General features: G+C 56.6%; 1 protein-coding gene across 1 annotated transcript in view; it reads left to right on the top strand.

Moving 5' to 3' along the window:
• The window catches only part of OTOF (otoferlin), a 134,719-nt gene that overhangs the window by 29,180 nt on the left and 90,369 nt on the right, over window positions 1-15,170 (top strand). Inside the window, exons 6-11 of the mRNA XM_064651246.1 lie at window positions 1,875-1,961; window positions 4,870-4,905; window positions 9,035-9,070; window positions 9,603-9,625; window positions 13,116-13,161; window positions 14,882-14,911. Of these exons, the coding sequence (XP_064507316.1) occupies window positions 1,875-1,961; window positions 4,870-4,905; window positions 9,035-9,070; window positions 9,603-9,625; window positions 13,116-13,161; window positions 14,882-14,911 (258 nt within the window). The remainder of the gene's footprint in view (window positions 1-1,874; window positions 1,962-4,869; window positions 4,906-9,034; window positions 9,071-9,602; window positions 9,626-13,115; window positions 13,162-14,881; window positions 14,912-15,170) is intronic.

Raw genomic sequence — 15,170 nt, 5'->3', positions numbered from 1 at the left:
GGGCTGTGCCATTCCAGGGCTGTGCCACCCCGGGAATGCTCCGAGGGCTGTGCCATCCTGGGCTGTGCCATCCCAGGAATGCTCCCAGGCGGAGCTGGCAGTGCCCCTGGCATGGCTCAGGGGATGAGGGTGGGCTCCGAGTGCCCTCCTGGAGGTGCCGGCGGGTCCAGCTCCGGCTGAGCCCTCCAGGATCGGAGGGGGAAGGTGGTGGAGGGACCAATCCCAGCGGGAATGGGGGTCTGGCTGCTGGCCAGGGTGGGATGGGGGCCCTGGGGGATCTCCTGTCTCCGAGGTGCCCCCGGGGTGAGGGGGCGAGGGGCGAGCGTGGCTGCACCCAGGGCAGGGGAAGGGGGGCACCGGGACCACCCAAACCCCCTGTGGGGACATTCCCAGGGTGGAAGGGGACGGTGACAGCCCCGTGTCCCTGTGCCAGGGGGCACTGGGACCACCCAAACCCCCTGTGGGGACATTCCTGGGGTGGAAGGGGATGGTGGCAGTGCCCCTGTCCCATGTCCTTGTGCCAGGGGGCACTGGGACCACCCAAACCCCCCTGTGGGGACATTCCCGGGGTGGAAGGGGACGGTGACAGCCCCGTGTCCCTGTGCCAGGGGGCACTGGGACCACCCAGCCTCTGTGGTGGCAGTGGGGACACCTCCAGTGCTGAGGGATGTTGGTCCAGCTTTATGTCCCTTTAATGATCCTCGGTGTCTTCCCAAGCTCCTGGGATGTGCCCCTGGATGAAAACGTTCCCAGGACCTGAATCCCCGAATCCCCGAATCCCTGAATCCCTGAATCCCTGAATCCCTGACTCCTGCCATTCCTTGGGTGGGGAGGGCTCAGGGCCGGGGACGCTGCGGGCGGGATGATAATTTAGAGTGACTTTAAATCACTTCAAATCGCTCCAAATCACTCCGAATTTCTCCAGAGGCCCTTCCCGCCCCCCCCATTCCGTGATTCCACCATTCCATGGCGTTCCTCCTGCTGGAGCTGGGATAAGCTCCGTGGGCAGGGGGATAAACTGAGCTCTGGGTTGGGCCTGGGGGGCTCCAAACTGGGCTTTGATCCCAGGGAACGAGGGACAGGAGGAGAGGGAACGGCCTCCAGCTGGGCCAGGGGAGGGGCAGGTGGGATATTGGGAACAATTCCCACATGGAAAGGGTGGTTAAACACTGGAATGAACTTCCCAGGGCAGGGCTGGAGTCGCCATTCCCGGAGGGATCTCAGATCCCTGTGGATGTGGCCCTTGGGGACACGGGTCAGGGGTGGCCTGGGCAGTGCTGGGAATGCTTGGATTCTGTGATATCCAAGGGATTTTCCAACCTGACCCATCCCTAAGGATCCTGTGCCATCCTGGCACTGTCCCAGCTCCTACAATTCCCTGGAAGTTCATTCCAGGAGGTCCCCAATTCCCAGGGAACGAGGGACGGGAGGAGAGGGAACGGCCTCCAGCTGGGCCAGGGGAGGCTCAGCTGGGATATTGGGAACAATTCCCACATGGAAAGGGCTGTCCAGCCCTGGCAGAGGTGGAGCCCCATCCCTGGAGGGGTGTAAGATCCCCGTGGATGTGCCCTTGGGGACACGGGTCAGGGGTGGCCTCGGCAGCGCCGGTCGGACTCCGGGGTCTCCAAGGCCTTTCCCTTGGAAAGCGCCGCAATTCCAGGATTCCCAGGGCAGGCCGGGCCCTCCGGCTCCCGCTGCTCCCGCTGCCCTCTTCCCTCCCCCTCGGTGCCTGATGCCAAGGGGGGATTTTGTCCCGTTTTCCCGATGCCAAGGAGGGGTTTTGTCCCGTTTTCCCGATGCCAAGGAGGGGTTTTGTCCCGTTTTCCCGATGCCAAGGAGGGATTTTGTCCCGTTTTTCCCCCCGTTCCCGGCAGGCTGGAGGAGGACGAGCTGTACTTCCACAGCGAGGACGAGCTGCTGGGAGAGGGGGATTCCCTGAGCCAGGGCTCCCTCCCGGCCAGGTAGGGCCACCCCAGCCCCGCCGGGGGAGCGTGTGCTGTGCCCTGTCATTCCCGCCTTTTCCCTGGATCCCCGGGAATGTCCGAGCAGCCTGGAATACGCTGGAGCAGCCTGGGATAGCGGGAGCCGTCGGGGTTGGAAGCGGCTGGATTTTAGGATCCCTTCCCACGCAAACCGCCCCGTGACTCCCCGATCCCGCGGGGTTGGAATGACCGGGATCAGCGGCGGGATCGGGAGCCGCCGGGTGGTTTTATCCCTGTGGGATCCCTCTCCCTGAACCCCGGTTTTCCAGGTTCCTCCTTCTCCTCCGGGAGCGGAATGATTTCCGCTGGGATTTCGCGCCCTCGGGCGTTTGTCCTGTCAGAAAAAAAAGCTGATTTTTCCCTGGAGCTGGGGAAAAATTAGGGATCCGGAGAACACACGGTGCTGCTGGTCTGCCTCGGGCCTGGCTCTTCCTCCTCCTCCTGCGCCGTTCCCGCTCCGTGCACGGATAAACCGGGAAGCGGGAATGCTGCTGGAGTTAAACCGGGATGGGATTGGTTATTGTTATTCATGTGGTTTGGGTGTTATTATTATTATTATTATTATTAATATATTAATTAATATTATATTATATTAATAATATAATAATAATGTATTATTTGCGTGGTTTGGGTGTAGTAATAATAATAATGATAATAAATAACATTTATAATATATTATATTATATTAATATTATTTATTATATTAATATAATAATAATGTATTATTTGTGTGGTTTGGGTGTAATAATAGTAATAATAATAATAAATAACATTAATATTATATTAATTAATATTATATATTATATTAATATAATAATAATCATTTATTATTATCTGTGTGGTTTGGGTGTAATAATAATAATAATAATAATAATAATAATAATAATAATAATAATAATAATAGTGGATCCCCTGTGAGAATTCCCGCTGCGTTCCCAGTCCTTGGCTACTGGTGGGGAGGAGCGATGGAATGGCTGGATGGATGGGAATTCCAGGATGGAATGGGATCCAGGGGGGACAGGAGGCTGCAGCTGGGGCGCCCCCTCCTTCTTCACGTGCCACTGGCCCAGGATCCCTGGATCCAGGGATTGGCCATGGACAGATCCAGGGATCAGCCAGGGACAGATCCAGGGATTGGCCATTCCCAGGTCCAGGGATCAACCATGGACAGATCCAGGGATCAGCCATTCCCAGATCCAGGGATCAACCATGGACAGATCCAGGGATCAGCTGTGCCTGGATCCAGGGATTGGCCATTCCTGAATCCAGGGACCGGCCATGCCCAGATCCAGGGATCAGCCACACCCAGATCCAGGGATCGACCATTCCCAAATCCAGGGATCGACCATTCCCAAATCCAGGGATCGATCATTCCCAGATCCAGGGATTGGCCATGCCCAGATCCAGGGATCGACCATTCCCAGATTCAGGGATCAACCATGCCCGAATCCAGGGATCAGCTGCCCCCAGATCCAGGGATCAACCATGTCTGGATCCAGGGATAGACCATTCCCAAATCCAGGGATCAGCCGTGCCTGGATCCAGTCCCAGCTTTTTTCCCTTGGAATCCCTCTTCCCTGTGTGTCTTCCCAACTCATTTCTCCTGGAATCCCCTTTCCCTGTGTGTCTTCCCAGATTTTTTTCCCTTGGAATCCCCTTTCCCTGTGTGTCTTCCCAGCTTTTTTCTCCTGGAATCCCCTTTCCCTGTGTGTCTTCCAGGCTTTTATCCCTTGGAATCCCCTTTCCCTGTGTGTCTTCGCAGATTTTTTCTCCTGGAATCCCTTTTCCCTCTGTGTCTTCCCAGTTTTTTTCCCTTGGAATCCCCTTTCCCTCTGTATCTTCCCAACTCTTTTCCCTTGGAATCCCCTTTCCCTCTGTGTCTTCCCAGCTTTTTTCCCTTGGAATCCCCTTTCCCTCTGTGTCTTCCCAGCTTTTTTCCCTTGGAATCCCCTTTCCCTCTGTGTCTACCCAGTTTTTTTCCCTTGGAATCCCCTTTCCCTCTGTGTCTTCCCAGATTTTTTCTCCTGGAATCCCCTTTCCCTCTGTGTCTTCCCAGATTTTTTTCCCTTGGAATCCCCTTTCCCTCTGTATCTTCCCAACTCATTTCCCTTGGAATCCCCTTTCCCTGTGTGTCTTCCCAGCTCATTTCTCCTGGAATTCCCTTTCCCTGTCACCCAGGGATAGCGGGAGATGTCCCTGCCCGTGGGATGGGATGGGATGGGATGGGATGGGATGGGATGGGATGGGATGGGCTGGGCTGGACTGGGATGGGATGGGATGGGATGGGATGGGATGGGATGGACTGGGATGGGCTGGACTGGGATGGGATGGGATGGGAATGGGATGGGATGGGAATGGGATGGGATGAGCTCCCTCCTGCTCAAAAAGGAGCCTCCCGAGAGCGATCCCACAGCTTTCTGAGGCAATGGGAAGGATTTTCCATCCCCACTGGGATAAGGGCAGGGCTTTCCAAGGGAAAAGCAACCGGGAATTCCTCTCTCCTCCTTCCCACCGTCCCGGTTCGGCTCCCACCCGAATCCATCCCAAGTCCGAGGCAGGAGAAGGGAAAGGAGGTGGGGGTGGGGAGGAGCAGTTCCCTTCCCGCCCGGGGTCAAACATCCCCCCAATCCCGGTCCGGGTCCCACAGGGATCCCATGGACCCCCTGGAATGCCGGGGGAACATCCCGGGGGAACATCCCGGGGGAACATCCCAGGGGAACATCCCGGGGGAACACCCCGGGGTTCCGTGCATGGCGTGCTCTGCTGTGGTGCCGTGTCCCGAGGCTCTCCCTGCCCGGAGCAGATCCCATCCTGTTTTCCAAACCCCCCCCCCCCCGTGTCCGTGTCACAGCCTTTTCCCTCCTCTCTCTCCCTGCGAATTCCCAAGCCTGGGAGACGAAGCCGAAGAAGACCAGCACGGCAGGTAACACCCCCATCCCATCCCATCCCATCCCATCCCATCCCATCCCATCCCATCCCATCCCATCCCATCCCATCCCATCCCATCCCATCCCATCCCATCCCATCCCATCCCATCCCATCCCATCCCATCCCATCCCATCCCATCCCATCCCATCCCATCCCATCCCATCCCATCCCATCCCATCCCATCCCATCCCATCCCATCCCATCCCATCCCATCCCATCCCATCCCATCCCATCCCATCCCATCCCATCCCATCCCATCCCATCCCATCCCATCCCATCCCATCCCATCCCATCCCATCCCATCCCATCCCATCCCATCCCATCCCATCCCATCCCATCCCATCCCATCCCATCCCATCCCATCCCATCCCATCCCATCCCATCCCATCCCATCCCATCCCATCCCATCCCATCCCATCCCATCCCATCCCATCCCATCCCATCCCATCCCATCCCATCCCATCCCATCCCATCCCATCCCATCCCATCCCATCCCATCCCATCCCATCCCATCCCATCCCATCCCATCCCATCCCATCCCATCCCATCCCATCCCATCCCATCCCATCCCATCCCATCCCATCCCATCCCATCCCATCCCATCCCATCCCATCCCATCCCATCCCATCCCATCCCATCCCATCCCATCCCATCCCATCCCATCCCATCCCACATTCCCATCCCACATTCCCATCCCATCCCATCCCATCCCAAAATTCCCCCTGGATGGGGCTGCTGCACCTTCCCACTCCTGCTTTCCGGACACCAGCTCCTTAAATCCAGGCTTAAATTCCAAACCCTGGAGGCCCAGCCCTGTTAAATCCCATTCCTGGTTTTCCCTGGGGCTCCCACCCAGCCCAGCATCCCTGGAGGGGGGAACAGGGATGTGGGGGGGACCTGTCGTGTCCCTGGTGTGGCCCCTGGAATGGCTTTGGCTCGGGATCTGTTGGGAAGGGGGTGTGGGAGGCCCGGGAATCACCCCAAAATAATCTGGGATGGGGTTTGGGGAGGGAAAGGGGCTTCACTTCCCGTGGCCTCGGGAAGCTGGGCCCAAATCCATGTGAAAAGGGCATGGGAAAGGGTCTGGGATGGGTGAAAAATAGCTGGAAATGGGTAAAAAAAGGGAACAGGGATAAAATCCCGGGAGCTGGGAGGGCAGCAGAGCCGAGGTGGTGTCCCCTGGGAAGGTGGAGTTGGGTTCCAGGGAGGACAACGGGAAAGAATTGGGAAAATTGGATATCGGGGAGGAATTCCTGGCTGGGAGGGTGGGGAGGGGCTGGGCTGGAATTCCCAGAGAAGCTGTGGCTGCCCCTGGATCCCTGGGAGTGTCCAAGGCCGGGTTGGATTCCCTGGGTGGGAATTAAACAATCTTGGAGGTCCCTTCCCGCCCAAATCATTCCCTAATTTGATGATTCCGGGATTTATTCACCCCTGTGGGTTTATCCTGAGGTTCCCCCTCAGCCAGGGAAGGGGGGTGGGCACTTCCAGAGGGGGTTTGGGGAAAACCACATCCCTGAGCTGTGGGATTTGGGATGAGCTGGAGGGGTGTGGGCACTTCCAGAGCCACATCCCTGAGGTGTCAGAGTTGGGATGAGCTGGAGGGATCTGGGCACTTCCAGAGCCACATCCCTGAGCTGTGGGGTTTGGGATGAGCTGGAGGGACCTGGACACTTCCAGAGCCACATCCCTGAGCTGTGGGATTTGGGATGAGCTGGAGGGGTGTGGGCACTTCCAGAGGGAGTTTGGGCACAGTCACATCCCCGAGCTGTGGGGTTTGGGATGAGCTGGAGGGGTGTGGGCACTTCCAGAGGGGGTTTAGGGAGAGCCACATCCCTGAACTGTGGGATTTGGGATGAGCTGGAGGGACCTAGGCACTTCCAGAGCCACATCCCTGAGCTGTGGGGTTTGGGATGAGCTGGAGGGGTGTGGGCACTTCCAGAGCCACATCCCTGAGGTGTCAGAGTTGGGATGAGCTGGAGGGGTGTGGGCACTTCCAGAGGTTTTTAGGGAGAGCCACATCCCTGAGCTGTGGGATTTGGGATGAGCTGGAGGGACCTGGGCACTTCCAGAGCCACATCCCTGAGCTGTGGGATTTGGGATGTGCTGGAGGAGTGTGGGTACTTCCAGAGCCACATCCCTGAGCTGTGGGATTTGGGATGTGCTGGAGGAGTGTGGGTACTTCCAGAGCCACATCCCTGAGGGACCAGAGTTGGGATGAGCTGGAGGGGTGTGGGCACTTCCAGAGGGAGTTTAGGGAGAGCCACAGCCCTGAACTGCCAGGCTTGGGATGAGCTGGAGGGGTGTGGGCACTTCCAGAGGTGTTCAGGGAGAGCCACATCCCTGAGCTGTGGGATTTGGGATGAGCTGGAGGGACCTGGGCACTTCCAGAGCCACATCCCTGAACTGCTGGATTTGGGAAGAGCTGGAGGGGTGTGGGCACTTCCAGAGCCACATCCCTGAGCTGTGGGATTTGGGATGAGCTGGAGGGACGTGGGCACTTCCAGAGCCACATCCCTGAGCTGTGGGATTTGGGACGAGCCCCGGCCGTGCCCGTCCCGGCTCCGAGCCCCGGAGGTGCCGGGAGGCCCCACCCGATCCCTGTTGATGGGCAGGGCCGGGCTCTGCTCCCGAGGGAGCGGCTCCCGCTAAATTATGGATGCGGCTCCTCTCCCGTGTCCCGGCGCCACCGAGCCGTGTCCCATTCCTGTCCCTGATTGTCCCCGCGGGGTCCCGTTCCAAGGCTGGGGCCGCTGCCAAGCGCTGGAGGTGACCCCGGGCACGGGAACAGGGCAGGGGGGGAATCGACATTCCCGGTGGGATGGGACACCCTCTGGATGTGGGGCAGGGGGGGAATCAACATTCCCGGGGGGATGGGACACCCTCTGGATGTGGGGCAGGGAGGGAATCAACATTCCCGGTGGGATGGGACATCCCTCTGGATGTGGCACTTGGAGACGTAGGACAGGGAGGGAATCAACATTTCCGGTGGGATGGGACACCATCTGGATGTGGGGCAGGGAGGGAATCAACATTCCCGGTGGGATGGGATGGGGGGCAGGGAGGGAATCAACATTCCCAGTGGGATGGGACACCCTCTGGATGTGGGGCAGGGAGGAATCAACATTCCCGGGGGGATGGGACACCCTCTGGATGTGGGGCAGGGGGGAATCAACATTTCCAGAGGGATGTGACACCCTCTGGATGTGGGGCAGGGGGGGAATCAACATTCCTGGCAGGATGTGACACCCTCTGGATGTGGCAGGGGGGGACGTGGGGCAGGGGTGGGCTCCGTGCTCTGCGGGAATTCGTAGGGATAGCTCAGAATTCCAAGGAGTCCGGGGGGGGGGATGGGGGGGGTGTGTCTGAAATTCCCAGCTCCAGGTGGGATTTGGTGCCGGGTCTCGGGAATGTGGACGGGCAGGTCCAGGGTCCTTCCCATCCTGGGAAAAGAAAGTCCCTGCCAAGCTTTTCCCGACCCCTTTGTCAGCCCTTTTCCCATCCCTTTCCAACCCCTTTCCAATCCCTTTCCACCACCTTTAATTGTATTACGTTAATTATTTAATGAGCCCATGAACTACTTGGGAAAAACCCACACCCTGAGGAGCCTGAAAACCGGGAAGAGGTTCCTTCAAATCCATGGAATAGATGCCCCCGGGGAGCCTGAAAAGCAGGAAAAGGTTCCTTCAAATCCATGGAATAGATGTCCCCTGGGGAACCTGAAAACTCCCCCCCAGCCGGGTTTTCCTTAGGGAATGGGGTGATGGAACACCCCGGGCTGGGAATTCCCACCCTCCCAGTTCTCCTGGAGCTCCCTGGGCTGGGAATTCCCACCCCCTCGGTTCTCCTGGAGCTCCCTGGGCTGGGAATTCCCACCCTCCCGGTTCTCCTGGAGCTCCCTGGGCTGGGAATTCCCACCCTCCCGGTTCTCCTGGAGCTCCCTGGGCTGGGAATTCCCACCCTCCCGGTTCTCCTGGAGCTCCCTGGGCTGGGAATTCCCACCCTCCCTGTTCTCCTGGAGCTCCCTGGGCTGGGCTGTCACTGCTCCCTCCCTGCTGGGGGCAGCTCCAGGAATTTTAATGGGATTTTAACGGCTTCTCTCTCTCTCTCCCTGGTGCCTTTCCCAGGATTCAGTTTAACGATGGATACAAGTCGGTAGCCAGGTACCCAAATGTCCTGCCCGGCAGGATCTGGGATTTTGGGGGGGTTTTGCTCCCAGCCCAGCCCATCCCGGACGCTCCAAGGTCCATAAATGTGGCTGTCTGGGAATAAATCCCCCCCTGGAATTTGGGATACGGGCCGGGCTGGTCCTGTGCTCCCTCTGGAGCCAAATCCCAGGGGAGCAGGAGCTGGAGGGACAGGACACAGGGAATGGCTTCCCACTGCCAGAGGGCAGGGAGAGATGGGAGATTGGGAAGGGATTCCTGGCTGGGAGGGTGGGGAGGGGCTGGGCTGGAATTCCCAGAGAAGCTGTGGCTGCCCCTGGATCCCTGGGAGTGTCCAAGGCTGGGTTGGATTCCCTGGGATAGCGGGAGGTGCCGGGGTTGGGACTGGGTGGGATTTAAGGTCCCTTCCCACCCAAAGCATCCCATGATTCCCGAGTATCCCCTTCCCACGGGATGTGGGAGGCTCTGGTTGGGGGGGGGGTTGTTCCTTCCTCACATTCCCGCTCCCGGTTTTGTCTCTCCCAAGCAGCGAGGACCCCGAGGATCGATGTGGTGTCCCTGCTTCCCTCTGGGAAGGCTGTGAGCCTGTGTGTGCCCTGGCTGTGCTGTTCCCGGGGTTTGGAGCCAGGGAAAGACCGTGCTGATCCCTGATCCCGGAGCAGGATCCAACTTCCCGGGATCCCCCTTCCCCTCCTGCCCGAATTCCCTCTGTCCTCTCGTGGTTCCAGCAAGGACACAACTCCTGCTGCTCAGGGACCTTCCAAAGGAGCTGGGAGGGTAATGTTTGTCTGTCTGCCTGTCCATCCGTCCATGCATCCCTCCATGCATCCATCCATCCCTCCATCCATGCATCCATCCCTCCATGCTCCATCCCTCCATGCGTCCATCCCTCCATCCATCCATCCTTCCATCCCTCCATCCATCCCTCCATCTCTCCATCCATCCCTCCACCCATCCCTCCATCCATCCATCCTTCCATACACCCATCCCTCCATCCATCCTTCCATCCCTCCATCCATCCCTCCATCCATCCATCCCATCCCTCCATCCATCCTTCCATCCATCCATCCCTCCATCCATCCATCCATCCCATCCCTCCATCCACCACTCCATCCACCCATCCCTCCCTCCCTCCCTCCCTCCCTCCATCCATCCATCCCTCCATCCCTCCCTCCATCCATCCATCCCATCCCTCCATCCATCCCTCCATCCACCCATCCCTCCCTCCCTCCCTCCCTCCCTCCCTCCATCCCTCCATCCACCCACCCATCCATCCATCCATCCATCCATGCATCCATCCCTCCATCCCTCAGTCCACCCATCCCTCCATCCCTCCATCCCTCCATCCATCCCTCCATCCTTCCATCCTTCCATCCCTCCATCCCTCCATCCATCCATCCCTCCATCCGTCCATCCACCCATCCATCCATCCCTCCATCCATCCATCCATCCCTCCATCCCTCCATCCCTCCATCCCTCCATCCCTCCCTCCCTCCCTCCATCCATCCATCCCTCCATCCTTCCATCCATCCCTCCCTCCATCCCTCCATCCATCCATCCATCCATCCATCCATCCATGCATCCATCCATCCCTCCCTCCATCCCTCCATCCCTCCCTCCCTCCATCCCTCCATCCCTCCCTCCCTCCATCCCTGCATCCATCCCTCCATCCCTCCCTCCCTCCCTCCCTCCATCCATCCATCCATCCCTCCACCCATCCCTCCCTCCATCCCTCCATCCCTCCCTCCCTCCCTCCCTCCATCCCTCCATCCCTCCATCCACCCATCCTTCCATCCCTTCCTCCATCCATGCATCCATTCATCCCTCCTTCCATCCATGCATCCATTCATCCCTCCCTCCATCCCTCCCTCCATCCATCCATCCCTCCATCCACCCATCCCTCCCTCCATCCCTCCATTCCACCCATCCATCCCGTTGTGATCCTCTCCCCACCCATCCCCACCCCTCCCATTCCCATGGATTTATCCACCCACGCTCTTCCCTGTCCGTTCCCTCCTTTCCATTCCCTCTCTCTCCCCCCTCCTCCTTCCAGCACCCCCAGCCTTGTCCAATCTCCATCCCCAATTCCCTGGATTCCAGTGGGATCCTTGGGAAGCCCCGTTGAGCCGAGCTCTCCCTCTGCCTTGTGGGGTTTGTTGGGTTGGATTTGTTGGATTGGATTTGTTGGATTGGATTTGTTGGATTGGGTTTGTTGGATTGGATTTGGTGGGTTGGATTTGTTGGATTGAATTTGTTGGATTGGATTTGTTGGATTGGATTTGTTGGATTGGATTTGGTTGGATTGGATTTGTTGGATTGGATTTGTTTGGATTGAATTTGTTTGGATTGAATTTGTTGGTTGGATTTGTTGGATTGGATTTGGATTGGATTTGGTTGGACTGGATTTGGTTGGACTGGATTTGTTGGGTCAGATTTGTTGGACTGGATTTGGTTGGACTGGATTTGTTGGATTGGATTTGTTGGATTGGGTTGGATTTGTTGGGTTGGATCTGTTGGACTGAATTTTTTTGGATTGGATTTGTTGGATTTGCTTTGGTTGGTTGGATTTGTTGCATTGGATTTGGTTGGATTGGATTTGGTTGGATCGGGTTTGTTGGGTTGGATTTGTTGGATTGGATTTGTTGGATGAGATTTGTTGGATTGGATTTGTTGGATGAGATTTGTTGGATTGGATTTGTTGGATGAGATTTGTTGGATTGGATTTGTTGGATGAGATTTGTTGGATTGGATTTGTTGGATGAGATTTGTTGGATTGGATTTGTTGGACTGGATTTGTTGGATTGGATTTGTTGGACTGGATTTGTTGGATGAGATTTGTTGGACTGGATTTGTTAGACTGGATTGGTTGGACTGGATTTGTTGGATTGGATTTGTTGGATTGGATTTGTTGGATTGGATTTGGTTGGATTGGTTTTGTTGGTTGGATTTGGTTGGGTTGGATTTGTTGGGTTGGATTTGTTGGATTGGATTTGTTGGATTGGATTTGTTGGATCGGATTTGTTGGGTTGGATTGGTTGGACTGGATTTATTGGATTGGTTGGTTGGTTGGATTTGGTTGGATTGGATTTGTTGGATTGGATTTGTTGGGTTGGATTTGGTTGGATTGGATTTGTTGGATTGAATTTGTTTGGATTGAATTTGTTGGTTGGATTTGTTGGATTGGATTTGGATTGGATTTGGTTGGACTGGATTTGGTTGGACTGGATTTGTTGGGTTGGATTGGTTGGATTGGATTTGCTGGATTGGATTTGGTTGGATTGAATTGGTTGGATTGGATTTGTTGGATTGGGTTTGTTGGACTGGATTTGGTTGGATTGGATTGGTTGGACTGGATTTGTTGGATTGGATTTGGTTGGATTGGATTTGTTGGATTGGATTTGTTGGACTGGATTTGTTGGACTGGATTTATTGGATTTGTTGGTTGATTGGATTTGTTGGACTGGATTTGTTGGATTGGGTTTGTTGGATTGGATTTGTTGGATTGGATTTGTTGAGTTGGATTTGGTTGGACTGGATTTGTTGGACTGGATTTGTTGGACTGGATTTGTTGGATCGGATTTGTTGGATCGGATTTGTTGGGTTGGATTTGGTTGGACTGGATTTGTTGGATCGGGTTTGTTGGATTGGATTTGTTGGATTGGATTGGTTGGATTGGATTTGTTGGATTGGATTTGTTGGGTTGGATTTGGTTGGATTGGATTTGTTGGATTGGATTTGTTGGACTGGATTTGTTGGATTGGGTTTGTTGGATCGGATTTGTTGGATTGGATTTGTTGGATTGGGTTTGTTGGATTGGATTTGTTGGACTGGATTTGTTGGGTTGGATTTGGTTGGATCGGATTTGTTGGGTTGGATTTGTTGGATTGGGTTTGGTTGGACTGGATTTGTTGGATCAGATTTGTTGGATTGGATTTGTTGGGTTGGATTTGTTGGATTGCTTGGAGCGTGTGATGGGATTGGAAGGGGGGGGTGCTCTGTCCATGGGTCACATCCCAGTGAATTCCCGTTTGTGATTCCAGAGCAAAGGCCAAAGGGAAGGAGAAGAAGCACCTGGTGCTGCCGTTCAGGTACCCCGAGATCCCCCGTCCCCCTTCCCGGGGCCTCTCCCGCTCCACACCCCGGAACAGGGCAGGGACAGGAGGGAAAGGGCTCCAAACATAAAGTGGGAATTCTTTAGTGGAACCAGGGATGGGATGGGATCCCCACGGCCATTCCAAGCTCTCAGGGCACCTCTGGCACTGAGGGAATGAAGGAGAGGAGGGAAAACAGGGAATGTGGGGGGTGCTGCTCCCCCAGGCCCTGGGAGGAGGATCCCGGATCCCTCCAGGGGGGAAATCCCACTGCTGATCCCAGTTCCCGGGAGTGCAGGAGGAGGGAAACCCCTGGAGCAGGAGGAGGGACACGCCGGGAACGCTCCGTGTCCCTGCAGCCCCGGCACATTCCAGTGCAGGGAAGAGGGAAAGGGTGTGGGATCAGCACTGGGATGGATCCCCCCGGCCTGGCTCGGGGGGCACATCCCAGGCACTCTGCCCAGCCAGGAAAGTTGGGATGGGGGAGTATCCCAGCCTGGATTTGGGAGGGAAGGGTCTCCCCCCGGGGAGTTGGTTCCTCTTGGTTTGGAAATCATCTTTCCTGGTTTGGAGACCATTCCTGCTGGTTTGGGAACCATTTCTCCTGGTTTGGGAATCATTCCTCCTGGTTTGGGGATCATCTCTCCTGGTTTGGGGATCATCTCTCCTGGTTTGGGAATCATTCCTCCTGGTTTGGGAATCATTCCTCCTGGTTTGGGGATCATCTCTCCTGGTTTGGGAATCATTCCTCCTGGTTTGGGAACCAGCATCACTCCTTTCCCGCAGCAGCCCAGGGCACGAGGAGTGGGAATTTCCTGCCTTGGAGCCTCCCCAGCCCGGGGCAGGAAAGGCTGGAATTAAATCCCAGCTCCCGGTGACTTCCCAGAGCTGGGTCAGTGCTTTTCCTCCCCATTTTGCTGCTGCTTGAGGAGCAGGAGGAGCCAGGGCAGGAAAACAGGGAGGCAGGACCCAGGGAGAAGTGTGGGAGAGAAGGAAAACTGGTCTGGAAAGGCAGAAGGTGGATCAGGGGCGTGGAGAGGGAAACGGGGAATGAGGGATCCGTGTTTCCCGAGTGGGATCAGGGCAGGAGGAGTCAGTGTCAGCCTGGGCAGGGATGAGGAATCTCGGATCCATCCGGCTCCTCCAGCCTCTGGAGTGAAGGGGGGGGGGATAAGGGAGCCCATTCCCCTCCACCAGGAAGGAGAAGCCTTGTCCCCCATCCCAGGGAATTCCCAAATCCGGGCGTGTCCCGTCCCCGCTCCCACGTGTCCTGTTCCCGCTCCCACGTGTCCTGTCCCCGCTCCCACATGTCCTGTCCCCGCTCCCACGTGTCCTGTCCCCGCTCCCACGTGTCCTGCTTTCCCGGCCCCATTCCCACATCCCGGGAATGCCCATCCCCTGCAGCTCCAGTGCTCCAGCCAGGGTGGGGAGGGATGTTTTCCACCCGAATTTCAAACCGCCAGAGAGGAAATTTGGGGAATTTGGGAAGGAATCCTTCCCTGCGAGGGTGGGGAGGGGCTGGGCTGGAATTCCCAGAGCAGCTGTGGCTGCCCCTGGATCCCTGGGAGTTCCCCAGGCCAGGTTGAATTCTCTGGGATATCTGGAGGTGTCCCTGCCCCTGGAATGGGATGGGATTTGAGGCCCCTTCCCACCCAACCCATTCCAGGAGTGTCCAAGTGACGGAACCTTCTTCCCTTTTGTCCCCTCCCTGCTCCAGCAAAGGCAAAGAGAAGACCAAGGAGCACAAGTAGGTTTTGCTCTCCCTCCTCCTCCTCCTCCTCCTCCTCCTCCTTCCCACCTTTCCCAGCCGATCCCTGGGAGTGCTCCCCCTTCCTCCTAAAGCTGAGCCTGCGGCCCCGGAGGGATTTGGGTCTCTGGGATGGGTTTGGAGCCTGCAGGGAATGTTTATCCGGCAGCAACTGGGTGTTAAAGACATCACTGGGATCGTTTCTGCGGGTTTGGGGATCATCTCTCCTGGTTTGGGGATTGTTCCTCCTGGTTTGGGA

This window comes from Pseudopipra pipra, chromosome 3, assembly GCF_036250125.1.
Source record: "Pseudopipra pipra isolate bDixPip1 chromosome 3, bDixPip1.hap1, whole genome shotgun sequence".
NCBI classification, from domain to species: domain Eukaryota; kingdom Metazoa; phylum Chordata; class Aves; order Passeriformes; family Pipridae; genus Pseudopipra; species Pseudopipra pipra.
The sequence above is the reverse complement of the archived record's forward strand: the minus strand, read 5'-3'. Positions and strand labels throughout refer to the sequence as shown.